Source organism: Aplosporella prunicola (genome assembly GCF_010093885.1).
Source record: "Aplosporella prunicola CBS 121167 unplaced genomic scaffold K452scaffold_125, whole genome shotgun sequence".
NCBI classification, from domain to species: domain Eukaryota; kingdom Fungi; phylum Ascomycota; class Dothideomycetes; order Botryosphaeriales; family Aplosporellaceae; genus Aplosporella; species Aplosporella prunicola.
Window position 1 is genome coordinate 996 of NW_022983653.1, and position 14,573 is coordinate 15,568.

Below are 14,573 nucleotides of genomic sequence, written 5' to 3' on the forward strand. Positions count from 1 at the left end.
AGGCAAGTCGATAGTTATCTGTCACTAGCTCAGTGATGGTTTCTGCCAATCTCTATAATTCTTTTCTTATGTTCCGTTGTAATTGCTTAAAGACACAAACACATGGATTCGTAGAAACATTCAAATCTATTCTTACACAAGACACCTTTCACCGATCAAACAGAACCTCGCGGCTCACCCAAGGCCTCCTAAGTTGCAGTTTGGTACTCATGAAAGATATTGGTATTTTCACGAAGCGGTTGTCTGCAGCTATATTCGAAGTATCTCAGCCAATAATTTCCCCCTAGATTATAGTGATGATTTCCTTTTCCTTTTCTAAGAAAAATTGGACTGACTGAAAAGCAAGAACTTGATCAGGATCATCATTCCATTCTATTTCACCAGAACCTTCACCTTCTGACCCGATCTCCTGTGGATTATCGTCCATAGAATCCTTGTTCAACAAACCACTGCTTTCTGAATCCTTGGTACCCAATCCCGCTTCCTCCTCTTGTGCCTCTTTTGGATTGATGCCTCCCCTCCAGGGACTTTCTGGGCTCTCGGCTTCCAACAACGTGTCTCCCAAGAAGCTTCCATGGTCCGAATCGGTATTTTCAAAGAAGTATTTCTCAGCCGGTCTCAAAATCCTAAATATGCCAAGCCTCGTGTAGCAACTCGGGTCCCGTTCATTGCTGAGGCATAGTACCAAGCCTAACAAGACATCTTTGACGCCTAAGCTGGAGTTCGAAAGGGCAATAGGAACAAGAAACACATTGTGCGTCACCCCTGAAGTTACCGCTTCGTAAGTATCGGCGATAAACAACAACTTCATCTCTTGGCCAAATTCCTCAACCCAGAGCACAAGGTCGTAATGCCGTTGACCATCCTCAGGGGGAGCATCTTCAAGGGGACCATCCTCTGGGCGTGCATCATCAGGAAAACTTTCCATGAAGTAAGATGCCTGGACCACTGCCGCCCGAATCCTCAGCGCCGTCGGTGTGTTCTGGCTTGCGCTAGGCGTTTTATAAAAAGTCGGTACATCCTGTTGGACATCGATCATTTCCGCTACAACGTGATCGGCTTTTAACTGATGAAAAGGTGTTGAGGCTTTAGAATCGATGGCTCCAAGGCTAAAAGGTTCAATTGTCCCGTCCATACTGGCCCAGCTCCATGTCGGCGCTCTAGAGATGTTGGGCGCTCGCACAGCACTCGCTTGCTTCCATAACAAGCTTTCTGGAAGTTCCTTGCGAAAGAATCCCAATAAGTACTCGTCGTCTTTTAGAGCTGCCACACGCTCTGCCACACCAGCTAGAGCATGAAATTTATCTTTGTCGGGGAAGGTCAGGTTGCGACTCGTGTAATCCCTGACGACAGTGTCCCACTCCTTCCGTAGTCTGAGGGAGTCATGGTACATCTCTTTATCGGTAGATGCATTTTGTGAGACAGAGAAGCTGAAGCAGGGTGGAATGCTCAGCCCGTCTTTGTTTCTCCAATGGAAGCCCTCTGGGAGCATCTCGCAGCACGTCGGACCCTCGACGCATTCCCACCAGATCTGCTCCTCAGCGAAATGCAGAACCCGAGGCGCCAGTAACCGCTCCTGCAAAGTCCAGGCGCGGGAAAACAGAGGTTGGGTATAAAGCTGTCGTTCTGCCATATCTGCGTCGACCAAGGCAAATGCTTTAGTCCCGTCCCCAAACTGATGCCATCTTTCGGTAGTTAGGCGAGTTGAAGCCGACTCGCGCTTCCTGAAAAAGCCCTGATGCGGAGAGGTTGCACATGCTGAAGAAATGCTGACAATTCCATTCGCATATATTGAAGCCATGGCCGTGGCGTGAAATTTCCAGTCTTCATCGCTGCCTTCACCGGATTGGAGAATGCACAGAGAATCAATCCAGAGATAGCCGACTTGCAGCCAGTTGCAGACTTTAGTCGCTTGTGCGAAAGACTTGGGCAGCTGCGCTTGCGGTATTCCGGCTTGTAAAGTCGAAATATTTCCGGTGTTGAGAGTCAGAAAATTGGGATCTTTGCCCCAGCAATGGCTGAGCGTGACATAAGGTCCTTTTGGTGGATCCATTTCAGTTAAGATCAAACGTGGACGGTCTCCTGTCAAGTCCAGCAACCTCTTAGGATAATAATGTTGGTCGCGCCCCGTATCGCAGAATTGGTGCATTTCAAGGCATCTGTGGAACATCTGAGATGCGCGGGCGCTGGCTTTACTGTTTCCTGTATACGTATATGCTGAATGATTTTCGGGTTGTAGGGTGCTCTGTGTTATTTTAGACCTTGAGTATCTTCTTCGCTTGGAGGGTCTGTGTATATAGCCATGGTCTTTTAAATCGTTGCTGTAAATCTGCTCCGGCAAAGGAATAAACCGAAGAGTCAAACCGATATATTCTCCGATATCCGATCCAGAATGGGAAATATACAGTGTGTGATCATCTCTTATATTGCCGTAGAGAAAATCGAAATGTGGTTCATCAGTCTGTGAGTTTTCTCTGGTCCCGACCTCCCATCTCTGCAGAAGAAGTTTGCAAATGGGGCAACCGGTCTCGGCCGCGGCCTTCAGGTGGCCATAACGAGTGTGTTGTAATCCTCTCTGTACACGGCCGTGAAGCATGGAATTACATCGTTCACAAAATTGCATTTTAATGCTTAGGTTCTTTTCATAGTACAGTAGCTACATTTTCAGAGGAATGAAACACCAATCAGCATACTTATTTTGTAAGACTGGCGACCTTGTAGGATCTACTACTGAAGAGACTGACCTTATGGGTTCGCTCCCTGTCCTGGTGCGGACGCTTTCGAACAATGATTTGGGGCTCTTGAGGCAAGCCTCATGAAAAACATCAGATGGATTCAGTTGTGGTCTGGTTTCCAAAAGGTACATTCGAAAGTTGAACGTCTTATATAGCCCCGCACTCGCGGCCCACTTGAACTGCATGACAGACGTGTCGTGCCCTGGCCCTTGTGAGGCCTGACTAGGGTTCGACATCATCTAGCCCCTCTGTGGGTCCAATGCAGCTCCTCTTTCGTAATCCACCTAGCCAGGATAAATCGTCAAGACAGTGATGAGCTGAAGCTGTAGGTTTACTGAAGTTAATGGTACTGAGGGGCGAAGAATTTTAATCGATGATAAATTTTGTTTGGCCAGGCTTGATGCGACGGGTCTTGATACATATCCTCAAGCTTCTGGACTCCGATCGATCCACGCTGTATTCCCATCCCTGTCCGAAAACGGGAACTGGAAAACCTCATCAAGAGACGAATACGGCGCATACTCCTCATCGGAAAGCAGACGACTAATGTTCTCGGCAAGGCGACCGGTGCGATTGAAGCCGGGCCCAAAGTTCTGGTACTCGGCCTCGAGCGTGTAGTTATTTGTGCGCGGATCGGTGCTTCCCCAGGTGGTGTAGCCGCTGGGTCTGATGCTGGCGTCGAGATAAGTGTTGGCGAAGATGGAGCGGTGTTGGGCGTTCTGTTTTGAGGATCAGCTTTGTATGACGTGGGAAAGCCTTTGATTTGATCATATCAGAGTAGGAAACCAGTTTATAGCACCCGAAGGATAGGGAGAACAAATATGGCAGCCGAGTCGGCAAAAAATATGAAGAGCAAACTTACCCAAGGCCTTCCTAACGAGCATTCTCCTTCGATCGAAAGCGAATCATTTGCCTTTCTGACTTCCGAATCATGGATGTAAACACCATACTTGTTCTCGAAAGTGGTGTTTGTGCCTTTCCAGGCAGTGATACCACCTCCGCAGTTGCGCAGCGAAAGCAAGCTTGACTGGATCCATGCCGTGCCGAAACCATACAAGAAATCCGTCTGGCCAGCGATAATGCTATTGTCGAAGTAGGCATTGCCGAGCTTGCCCACGTATACCTGTTTAGGAAGTCAGTGATGCTGTCAGACAGTAGATACTGACATATCCTATCCCGACTCTTAACCATAAGGAAAATATAACTCACCGTATCCTGATAACTATAAAACCCACAATAATAAAATCCCGCATTCGCATAACTCACACTCAGCGCCAACGCCGGCCCCGCTGCGACGTCCTTATAATCATTCACAAAGTCCACATTATACGCCGCAAACCCTCCATTTCCAAACGGCGTATCCTCCGGCACCGGATACCCCGTCGGGCCTGTCCCAGTCAAGCTGCTCTCCCACGTCGGCGCCACCGTCAACACGGCCGTGTACGCATTGTCGAAGCTGTTCTCGTCGTTACCCGTCGCCTCGCGCCAAAGTACAGTGACGCCGTTTGCGGATGCGTTGTTCGGGTTGCTGGTCTGCCCGAGCAGCGTCACGGGCCCTGGACGCGTGATGTTGAGCTGTTCGGTGTAGGTGCCGGGAAGGATTAGGATCGTCGCGCTGCTGTTGTCGGCGGGGAGAGAGAGGATCGCGGACTGGATGCTGGTGAAGGTGGTGTTTGAAGTAGTGGTATTGGAGCTAACGAGAAGTGTGTTGGCTGGACAGCCGGTTAGAGGATTGGGAGTCGAGGATTGGCAGGCCGCTCGATTGTAGGAGAGGGGTTTTGCGTGGGAGAGTGGTGTGTGGAGAATGAGAAAGAGGAGATATGATATGAATGAGAGAATAACACCGGTGAAGTGCGCCATGGTGAAGAAAACTGGAATGTAGGGAGCAAAGCACGCATAGCGATCAATTGCGCGTCGGGACCTAAAGTACTTAACACATCTCCTGCAGGGTTGGTAAACCGCGCAGCAGTGGAGAACGCTCCATGCATATCATGAATCGCGATCATCAAGGCGGGATGGAAGCGAATCGCGGGGACGATGATTTCCGGGGAAATTTCCTGGGGCAAGGGTCTTTTAGCCGAACGTGTAGGAGAGACGGGGAACGGATCCCGCCGTAGTTCGCTAATACTTCTATTTCTCCGTCAATCAGATGTCTGACTTTTCTGTAGAAGAGTTAAGCCAAGTCGATGGGCGTTTTTTAAGCCTTTTAATCCGACGACTTCTGTAACGTTGAACTTCATGCATCTCCTATGATATTGAATGTCAAGCGTTTGGTCCTGATAAACACTCACATTGAGTTACTACCCTAATACCCCGATTACAACCGGTTCATCCGTGACTTCTCGCCCATGTTCCCCAGTTAGTTCTGCACATACTTGTCGCTAATGCCCTTCTTGACAGCCGGCCTCTCCGCAATACGATCAATCCACTTCAGAAGATGCGGGAACTGGTCCATCTCCTTCTGCTCGAAACCGCTGTATGGCCACAACTTGACCCACGGCCAAGTACCGATGTCCGCGACGCTGTACTTGCCCTTGCCCTTTCCAGCGAGGTACTCTCTCGGCTCGCCTGAATACTTGCCAGAGAGATGAATCTCAAGCACGCCATAGACACGCAGCGTCTCGTTGCGGAAGCGCTCAATGGCATAGGGAATCTTCTCCTTGGCATATTTGCTGAAGTGGTGCACCTGCCCTTGGTACGGGGCGCCGGAGCCGTGCCAGAAGAAAAGCCACTGCAGCGTCTGACTGCGCTCAAGGTCGTCCTTGAATCCGAAAACATCGTCCTTGTCAAACTCCTTCAGGAGGTACAGCAGCTCTGCTGAGGTCTCCATGACTGGGAACGGGGGGCTCTTTGTGTTGTCGACCAGGATCGGGATGCGGCCGTTCGGGTCCAACCGGAGGAACCAATCCTTCTTTTGCTCGTTGGTTGCGATGTTTATGAGCGTCGTAGTCCATTCGGTGCCGTAGATGGCAGCCAGCTCTTCCAGCATGATTTGGACTTTCTGGCCATTGGGTGTGTTTTGTGTGACGAGGTGGAGACCCTTGGCATTCTTGACGTCGGCGGGCGTGTCGTCGGCGTAGAGATACGACATCTTGGTGGGGATTGAGAGTATATGTAAGTGTCTCTGTGGTTGCTGGTGGACAGTTCGTTTGAGAGATTGTGTTGTAGCTCTCAGAGTTATTCTCGTGCAATTGAACATCCCGAACTTTATAGATGTCGTCGTGTTCCCCAGCGATGATGCAAGCAGTCGCGTCATCGACACAAAGAGACAACAACCCCGCTTTGATTATCAACCAACCCCTCGCTTATCAATCGACGAAAACGTTGGAAGGATGCGGATGCAGCTTTGCAAGCAACTGCTGCTGTTGTGTTCAGGATACGTGGTAGTTACTGAAGGCTTACTACATAGTGGACGAATCACGGACGAATTTAGGCGGGTACTGGGTAGATCTCCGGGTCGGTCCGAGAGTGCCTCCAACGAGACGCCAATCGTCTTCCAAGGACTCTGTGATGCATTTGTACCACCAAAGATGACAGAGACACGTGCTAATCACTGTGTGAACAACGGCGTGCAGAAATAGGGTTTACAGTGACAGGTTTCTACTCTACATCGGTAGGAAGAGTATCATGACCACGTGCACTTGCTAGCCATCTGCGCGCCCCTCGTGGCGTTTTACGTTGATGTCCGACGATTGTCAAATGGCGCTAGTTCGAAATGGCAATGAAAGTATATGTCCAATATCGAACGTATGAAGCCTTGTCACCGGAGGGGGCATCTGAAGCCCTCTGCTGCTGTTGCGGACCTCTGGTGCATCCGAGACCTTCCGAATTACCATTAACCTCGGGTATAAGGTCTTACTACCGGTATGCCTACCGATATATCACCTGCGACTGCTTGCAGGTACCCTCACATCCTTCTATCGGTATGTTTGTCGGTATACCAGTATAGCACTATGTTCAACAATACTGCAAATAGCGCTAGTCAGAAAAGGCAATAAATAAGACCTCGTAAAGTCGGACATAGTGCTTGTTGCCCCAGGGAGCGTCTGGTGCCTCCAGCGTCTCGGATAATGCAAGATGCCGTTTTTAGTTAGCTCCGTGTCAGCAACATTGAACGTAGATAGACAGCTGTACCGGCATTAGCGCATCGAACGTCGGGCGCTCCCGATGCATCTCAGTGACACGTAGGTGCTGGGACTGCGCTAATCAAAAACGGCAACTGAATATTCTCCAACATCACGAAGGGATACTTCGGAATTCAGATTTGAGAGTAATTGATGTTGGATACGTTAATGGGAGTTTTCTACAGCTTGAATTTATGGCGCTCACAAAAACACATATAAGAGACCACCAAAACGACAGCAACATATTTCAAACCAGTGAATATCTGAGCATATCATATACCACAGAAGCCACAACACCGGCCTCACTTCAGAACAGAAAAACCCAGACCGTTTCCCCTGCCGAGTGAACAGCCCCTGCAGCATGTAGCAAGACCGCCATAACGATAGCGGTGATAGCATGACTAGCACACTGGCAACGTCGCACATTACCCGACAGTCTTCTACGTCCAACGTTGGCAAACGCCCTAACCGAAAACAGACCCCCGCATCCCCGCACCATCGTCGTACAAGGTTAACTTTCGTACGTCCAATGTTGCGGCGGAAAAAAGCTAGGCGAAAGCAGTAACCAGCGCGCTGATCTACCATTAAACGTCGTGCGTGTTCTGCCTCGCGCGCATCGGATCCCCTGTGCCACTGGTGCCTCACACACGTTCACAACAGAACCGGCGCGCCGCCTTTGTGTGTTCTTGCACCCTTGCACCCTTGTCGTGCGTGAGCAAGACGTTCGATGGTCTTCGAGTTCGCCGTCTGCGCTAGTCGAGATTAGTAGTCTACGCTCCTTGCAACTTTGAACGTCTGGCTTTCTTGTGCTGTGTTACGTATCACATTCTGCGCTTGCTGCGTCCGGAGCATCCGGGTTGCGTGGATGTTTTGTGTATACACAAAATGGTCTACTCTACGTTCGAAGATGTGGAGATAGTGCTAGTCTAAAGCGGCAACTTTAGAATTTCCAACATCAAACGTCCTTCACAATGATTGTGTAACAAAGAAACGAGCAGGGATTTTGGTTTAACATTGGAATAGCGCTATCCGAGAGCGTCAATTCAGACCACTACGTTAGTCCCAAATTAGCTGTACTATTAAAGACCGCAACCAGACATATCTTCACACAACAGTGACTAGGCTACTAAAGCCTTCATGCTCCTTCTCCAGTACACAGCGCACCTTTCTTTCAAGCATCCCAGTTGCGCCTCCGCTTGCTACATCTTGCATAAGCCGGCGCCACAACATCAATATCGACAGTGCTCGTAGTGACCCTGTTATCGGACCCCTTAAGCACGCCTCCACCGGTAATCAAGACTGTCTTCTGGTCTGGCAAAACCTTGAGCTCCCTGGTGTACGACACACCCGCAGGGGTAGCAATCTTAGTCCACGCTCCCGGAGCTCCAAGGTTGTGATTGAGGAAGATCTGGGGGTTGTTGCCATCAGAGACAGCGATAGTGCCGAGAGGGCCGCCCACATCGGCCCAGACGACGAACGGCGAGCCGCGGGGCACAGTTCCGTCCGTCGCGCGCAGGACGTTACCTTCGCTGGCGTTGAAGTTGAGCGGGTCCTGCGAGATGCGGTAGTAGACGGCGAAGTCGACTTCCTCGGCGCCGTAGAACTCATACGTCATGATGTACTGGCCCAGCGGCAACTCCACGACGACCGGCATGCCTGGTCGCCAATCGTAGGTGCTGTACGCGACGTCGTCGACTGGGTCGTCCCAGTGCAGAAGGTCGCTGGAGACTTGGTGCACCAGCTTCTGCCCATGCTTTGGGTCTCGCTGGTCAGAGTAGTACATGATGAGCTTGTCCTGGTACACCATCATATAGGGCTCCCAGATAGGCGTGAGGCCGTTGTTCGGAAGAGCCTCTCCACCCCTAGCAATGGAGGAGATGAATTTCCAAGTTTTTCTACAGGTTTATTAGCATAGTTTCGACTGCTTTTTGGGACGGTTTAATATACCCTTTATCTGTACTGGCGTAGAGGTCAATCTTGGTCTCAGACAGATCCTGGGGGATAGAGTTTCCGGCAAGCAGGATGGTGCCAGCAGAAAAGTTGCCAATTGCTTGCGGTAGCTCGTAGAGATGGGGCTGGTAACGCAGACCCCAGCCATTGACTTGGTCGTAGACGCGCGATATCTCATGCCAGTTCTCACCCAGGTCATCCGATTGGTAAATTGGAAACCAGGGCTTCTCGGGAGAGTAGTTCTCCCATGTCGCAAGTAGAACGTTGTCCTTCTCGCAATTCTGATTCAAAAGCAATGTTCTAGCATAGAGCGTCCGAGGAATGGTGTAGTTGGAGGGAGGAGCAAAAATGGTAACATTAGTAAAGGCCTGCGCCAAATGCGCGAAAACAGCAAATGCGGAGATGACGGCGGCACGCATCTTCAACGAATATAGTTCCAAAGACGCAGAGTAAAAAGAAGAGATCACCTCATAGTTTTATAGTGACAGCGGGGGATGTGCAAGCATGACGATCCGGACCTCGAATGATCAAATTTCCTCACTACCGGGGGTCAGCTCTCAAAGGAGGGGCCCCAGGTTGGCGAAGAGCTCATGTGGGGAGAATATGGGGTAGTGACATCCTCGGTACATTGACACGCGAAAGCAAGCTCCAATGAAAGTGATAGAAACCTAGTCCAATGTCCGTGTACCTGCAGGCCGTAGCGTGACATGAGGTCCGGTTCAATCGTTTGGTTTCTTGATTTCCACAAGCGGGTAAGTTCGTTGTTAGCGATGAAGAGGCGATGATAAATTCCATCAATCGGAGAGAAGTACGACCGCTCTGACAGCCGGCTTGGCATTAGCCAAAAGGCAGAGGGAGATGTAGTGAAGAGTATATGAGCCGCATGAGGCGCAGCCCGGCCAAGGCAGCGGGTGACCTCGTGAACAGGACCAAGCTCGCTGACGGGGCTTGGAAGCGGGATGCTTGCTCAATTTAGAGCAAAGAGCGACGGACACGGCAGCAGCTGAAAGTCCCGAGGTATTGATCTTTGAATTGAAAGAAACGAGTCCCCGTGCTTGTGGTACATGTAACTGCTGAGAGTCGTGTCCAGCAACCCGGTTGCTGGTTTGTGGAGGGGATGGGGGGGAGGCCAGACTGCCGATGATGCACTGACCGCCTTCGAGCGGTGGCACCCGCTGCAGCCTGATCCCATGAGGTCATCTTCACTTCGGTTCCATCCACACTTTTTCACTTTTACTGTCGTTCGTGCTTTCTCTAAGGGAAACGTGAAGAGAACTGCTTTTTAATCGCTTGGCGCACCTGATCGACCGACTTCCCTTGCTTCCTCTTTATCGACTTCCGCTACGCGCATCGGATCCGATCGTCATAGCATCTCCCACTATTGCGCATTCGCCCCATCGACTCCGCGACCCGCCTTACAGACGAACAACCTTTGCACAACTCTCGCTACAATGGCTGAGCGTCCGCAGGATGATGGCGCCGCGAGCGCAGCGGTTGAGCCCCTCAAAGAAGAGCCGGAACAACAGGAAAATACTGCGCCTGTAGACAAGGGTAAAGGTCGCGCTCAAGATACGGATGGCGATGAAGGCATGGGCATAGAAGAAGACATGGATGAAGAGGCTCGCTTGGCACTTCTTACCACTGTGCGCGACCAAGATGACCTCGAGCGCGACATTGGTAGACAAGCCGACCAGATGCTCACCGAGCGAGAAGATGAAAGGGATAACAAGCGCATACAAAAGGCCTATGCAGAGAAGCAGAGAAGTGTCGCTCAACTGAAGCGGCTCGAGGACAAACTTGCTGGTCCCGGAGGTTCCACAATCAAGAACAAAGTGCGTGCAGACATTGCGGAAATCAAAGAACGTATTGCTGGTCTCGACGAAGAAGTCCGGGTGCTCGAGAACCGTATAACTGAGAGGCACCGGACTGCTAGTGGAGACCACCCTCTTAAGATCGGCGGGAACGTCCAGCAAGCCAATGAGACTCGGCGCGACTTCCTTATCCGAACCGGCAAGATTACTCCTTTCTCCAAGATGGCTCAGGTACCAAGGATATCCTCGAGCCTAGCAGATACTATGTTTGATGCCGAAGAGGGTGAGAAAGATTTGGATGAGGCCCTGGAGCAAACACAACTAGTTGATGAGGGTCCTCGCTCACATCGTAACCTCAAGAGGCCTGGCTTTATGGATGAAGAAGAGAGCGATACAGGTGAAGCTGCACCTCCTGCGAAGCATCCTCCGAAGCGCCGTCGATTACAAAGCAAGCTGGATCGTGAAGCTGAGTCGAGTTCCGATCTTTCCAGCCCTCCTGAAGACGACTCCGACAAAGCTTTTGAACCGGATATGGATGACAAGGAGCTGGCAACCCTGGGTGAGTCCGAAGAAGGGGAGGTCGACGACATTGATGATGATGATTTCGACATAACTACACCTGGTCGCAAGCGCAAAGCGCCCCGAAAGACCAAAGGCAAGACCAAACAGGTCAAATCTGAAACTACAGAAGATGAACAGGAAGACCTTACTGGCGTCGATGATGGTAATGAACAGGTCTACCAGGCTCGCCTAAACAGCTGGGTCAAACGTCGTGGCGAAGCCCGCCGCAAGGCTAAAGCCAAGCGCGCGGCTGAAAGTGTTGATGAAACAGACAAGCCAGTGGAAGAGGAATCTACCGAAAGCAGAGAAGAGGAATGGTTTCGTCCACATCCGACTCGTCCGGATGCGACATTTGAAGGTGGATTCAAGGTCCCTGGCGACATCTATCCTTCGCTTTTCGACTATCAGAAGATCGGTGTACAATGGATGTGGGAACTGTACAGCCAAGAAGTCGGAGGTATCGTGGGTGATGAGATGGGCCTTGGGAAAACCATCCAAGTCATATCATTCCTTGCAGGCTTACATTACTCGAAAAAAATCAACAAGCCCATTATCGTGGTCTGCCCGGCCACTGTCATGAAGCAGTGGGTCAACGAATTCCATCAATGGTGGCCTCCACTTCGAGTGTCAATTTTACATTCGTCTGGAAGCGGCATGATGGATGTCAAGCGCGAGAGCCGGATCGAAGAGGAACTTGAGACACGCCAATACGACAGTTCAAGAACGAAGCTTACAAAGTCCGAGAAGGCTGCTAAGAATATTGTTGACAAGGTCAAGCGGGATGGCCATGTACTGGTCACCACTTATTCCGGTCTTCAGTCTTACGCACGGTTCCTTATCCCCACCGACTGGGAATATGCTGTTCTCGACGAAGGTCATAAAATTCGCAACCCTAACGCCGGTATAACCATCTACTGCAAGGAACTTCGTACTGCTAACCGCTTGATTCTTTCCGGTACTCCGATGCAAAACAACCTTACTGAGCTTTGGTCTCTCTTTGACTTTGTCTTTCCTATGCGTCTTGGTACGCTTGTCGACTTCCGCAACCATTTTGAGTTTCCGATTAAACAAGGTGGTTACGCAAATGCATCGACGCTCCAGATTCAGACTGCTGCGAGATGCGCAGAGACATTAAAAGAGACCATCAGTGGTTATCTCTTGCAACGCTGCAAGTCAGATGTCGCCGCTGATCTTCCAAAGAAGAGTGAACGAGTACTTTTCTGTAAGCTGACAAAAACTCAGAGGGAGGCGTATGAAGACTTTCTAGAATCACCAGAGATGAGGTCAATTATGGATGGTAGGCGCCAAGCTCTCTATGGCATCGATATCTTGCGGAAAATTTGCAATCACCCGGACCTTGTCCAACACAAAACACACCACATGAAACCGAACTATGGGAATGGCACAAAATCCGGAAAAATGCAGGTTGTCAAGGCTCTTCTTGAGATGTGGATGAAAAACGGTCATAAGACACTTCTATTCGCTCAACACCGTATAATGCTGGACATTCTAGAGAAGTTTGTCAAGAAGTTGGGAAACTTCAATTACATGCGCATGGACGGATCCACGAATATCAAGGACCGTCAAGACTTGGTTGACAAATTCAACAACGACCCAAATCAGCACGTCTTCTTGCTGACAACAAAAGTCGGTGGTCTTGGAGTTAACCTCACTGGTGCTGATCGCGTTCTTATTTACGATCCTGATTGGAACCCATCCACTGATGTACAAGCTCGTGAGCGTGCTTGGCGCCTTGGTCAAAAGCGCGAGGTTGAAATATACCGCCTGATGACCGCCGGCACGATCGAAGAAAAGATATACCATCGTCAGATCTTCAAGCAGTTCCTGACGAACAAGATCCTGCGCGACCCTACACAGCGGCAGACATTCCAGCTGAAGGATCTCCACGATCTCTTCACGCTCGGTGACGCTGAAAACGGCGAAACGGAAACAGGCACACTCTTCAAGGGCACCGAAACACGTTTCGATCAGGAGGGCGAGCAGCAGTCTTCAGAAACGACCGAACACATAACTAACATTACCGGCATCTCGCGCGACGAAGCCTACCGCACCTCCGCAGACGAAGCTGCTCCCCCCAATGACGGCACAGCCAACCAAACAGCCGAAGGAGCCAAAGATGACCGCCTTCTCAACACCATTTTCGCGCGCTCTGGTGTCCACGCCGCCGTGTCCCATGACACCATCATTGGCAGCAACTCCCGCAAGCCCAAAGTCGTTGCCGACCCGGAAATCATCGCCAGGGAGGCACGCCGTGTCGCTGCCGAGGCAGCACGCGAGCTGCAGCGGTCAGGAGAAGCGGCGAGAGCCGTCCCTATTGGCACGCCTACTTGGACTGGCATCGTCGGCACTGCTGGTCGTCCTGAGGAGCAGGTACGCCCGCGCAGCGCCCTCGCCAGCCGCAGAGGCGGCCTTGGCGCCGGCCGAGGCGGACGTGGCGGCGCTGGGCCATCCTCATCTTCGGTGCTGGCGAACCTGGCGGCGCGGCAGGGAGGCGGCGGTAGGCGCGGGACGCCGCTCTCATCGGCTCCCTCGCGTGACTCTCCATCTGTTTCTCGGCCTGCAGCTGAAGGCGCGGAATTTTTGGAGGCAATCAAGAACTTCTTGCGCGTGAATGGGGGCATGCGGTCGACGCAGGAGCTGGTCAACCATTTCAGCCGCCTCTGCGATACTGCACAACGGGTGGCGAACTTCAAGGAGATTCTAAAGGAGATTGCGATATTGAATCGGGGGTCGGGGAGTCGTGGAAGGGGAAAGTGGGTGCTCAGAGAGGAGTACAGGTAGGATCACAGGAGAACGTAGGGCGTTGTGATTGACGAGTGACTAGTGGTGAGAGATTGAGGGATACCCCATGAGCGGCGTGGTGCGCAGCCGGTTTGGCCTGGGTTGGGTTTTGTCATTGTGTACATTTTTTACTTCCCTCCCTTTTTGTTTTCTTTCTTGCTTTTCAGGAGCAATCTCTTGCCTTTATTTTTCATGCGATGCGGTCTCATTGCCCCCTCTCATCGTCCTCTTTGGACAGAGTTAATAACCGCACTATCAGGATATGGGCGGGCCTGTTTGTTTGCATACACACAGGCGTAGACAGATGCTTAAGAAGGAGCAACTGCGGTGTAGTGTACTGAGCTACACATGGTATACCATAGACTGATAGACTGATAATAAGAAATTGATCAATATCACGGCCGGAGAGAGTGAGCTTGACGGGTAGAGAAATAAATGCAGCATATTGTGGGGGAGGTGGTCTGGACGGGTATGGCTTGGTAGTTGATGTCTATTTTATATAGCTCTGGTGCTGCTTGAATGCTTGGCTGTCGGATGGTTTGATATTTGTTGGAAGGCTCGAGTTAATTCCCCCCCAATATCTGCTATTT

At 51.0% G+C, this 14,573-nt stretch overlaps 5 protein-coding genes across 5 annotated transcripts; 1 reads left to right on the forward strand and 4 right to left on the reverse strand.

Moving 5' to 3' along the window:
* Nucleotides 1-1,114: 1,114 nt before the first annotated feature.
* Nucleotides 1,115-2,209, reverse strand: K452DRAFT_260816 (uncharacterized protein; the record flags this gene model as incomplete). Its single annotated transcript, XM_033538551.1, has 1 exon — nt 1,115-2,209. A coding segment is annotated over exon 1 (1,056 nt), but the record flags the coding sequence as incomplete, so codon positions are not given.
* A 681-nt stretch (nt 2,210-2,890) lies between these two features.
* On the reverse strand, nt 2,891-4,726 carry K452DRAFT_354418 (carbohydrate esterase family 8 protein). The gene is made up of 3 exons (XM_033545883.1): nt 3,945-4,726; nt 3,598-3,858; nt 2,891-3,454 (listed from the first exon to the last, which is right to left on the reverse strand). Exons 1-3 carry the CDS (start codon nt 4,593-4,595, stop codon nt 3,161-3,163), a joined length of 1,206 nt encoding a protein of 401 aa, XP_033391054.1. The 5' UTR covers nt 4,596-4,726; the 3' UTR covers nt 2,891-3,160.
* Nucleotides 4,727-4,796: 70 nt separating this feature from the next.
* On the reverse strand, nt 4,797-6,053 carry K452DRAFT_293299 (uncharacterized protein). Its single transcript, XM_033541537.1, has one exon. It carries the CDS (start codon nt 5,824-5,826, stop codon nt 5,095-5,097), a length of 732 nt encoding a protein of 243 aa, XP_033391055.1. The 5' UTR covers nt 5,827-6,053; the 3' UTR covers nt 4,797-5,094.
* Nucleotides 6,054-7,959: 1,906 nt separating this feature from the next.
* K452DRAFT_281693 (glycoside hydrolase family 93 protein) lies at nt 7,960-9,228 on the reverse strand (the record flags this gene model as incomplete). Its single annotated transcript, XM_033539505.1, has 2 exons — nt 7,960-8,754; nt 8,807-9,228. 2 exons carry the CDS (start codon nt 9,226-9,228, stop codon nt 8,031-8,033), a joined length of 1,146 nt encoding a protein of 381 aa, XP_033391056.1. The 3' UTR covers nt 7,960-8,030.
* Nucleotides 9,229-10,025: 797 nt separating this feature from the next.
* On the forward strand, nt 10,026-14,342 carry K452DRAFT_293300 (uncharacterized protein). The gene has a single exon (XM_033541538.1). It carries the CDS (start codon nt 10,261-10,263, stop codon nt 13,981-13,983), a length of 3,723 nt encoding a protein of 1,240 aa, XP_033391057.1. The 5' UTR covers nt 10,026-10,260; the 3' UTR covers nt 13,984-14,342.
* Nucleotides 14,343-14,573: the final 231 nt, after the last annotated feature.

Excerpts from the sequence above, each read along its gene's own strand:
- K452DRAFT_354418 (XM_033545883.1), bottom strand. The coding sequence starts at position 4,595 with ATGGCGCACTTCACCGGTGTTATTCTCTCATTCATATCATATCTCCTC. Across the intron at positions 3,859-3,944 it reads TTTATAGTTATCAGGATACG|GTATACGTGGGCAAGCTCGG; the intron begins GTGAGTTATATT and ends CTTCCTAAACAG. Across the intron at positions 3,455-3,597 it reads GCTCGTTAGGAAGGCCTTGG|AACGCCCAACACCGCTCCAT; the intron begins GTAAGTTTGCTC and ends TCCTCAAAACAG.
- K452DRAFT_293299 (XM_033541537.1), bottom strand. The coding sequence starts at position 5,826 with ATGTCGTATCTCTACGCCGACGACACGCCCGCCGACGTCAAGAATGCC.
- K452DRAFT_293300 (XM_033541538.1), top strand. The coding sequence starts at position 10,261 with ATGGCTGAGCGTCCGCAGGATGATGGCGCCGCGAGCGCAGCGGTTGAG.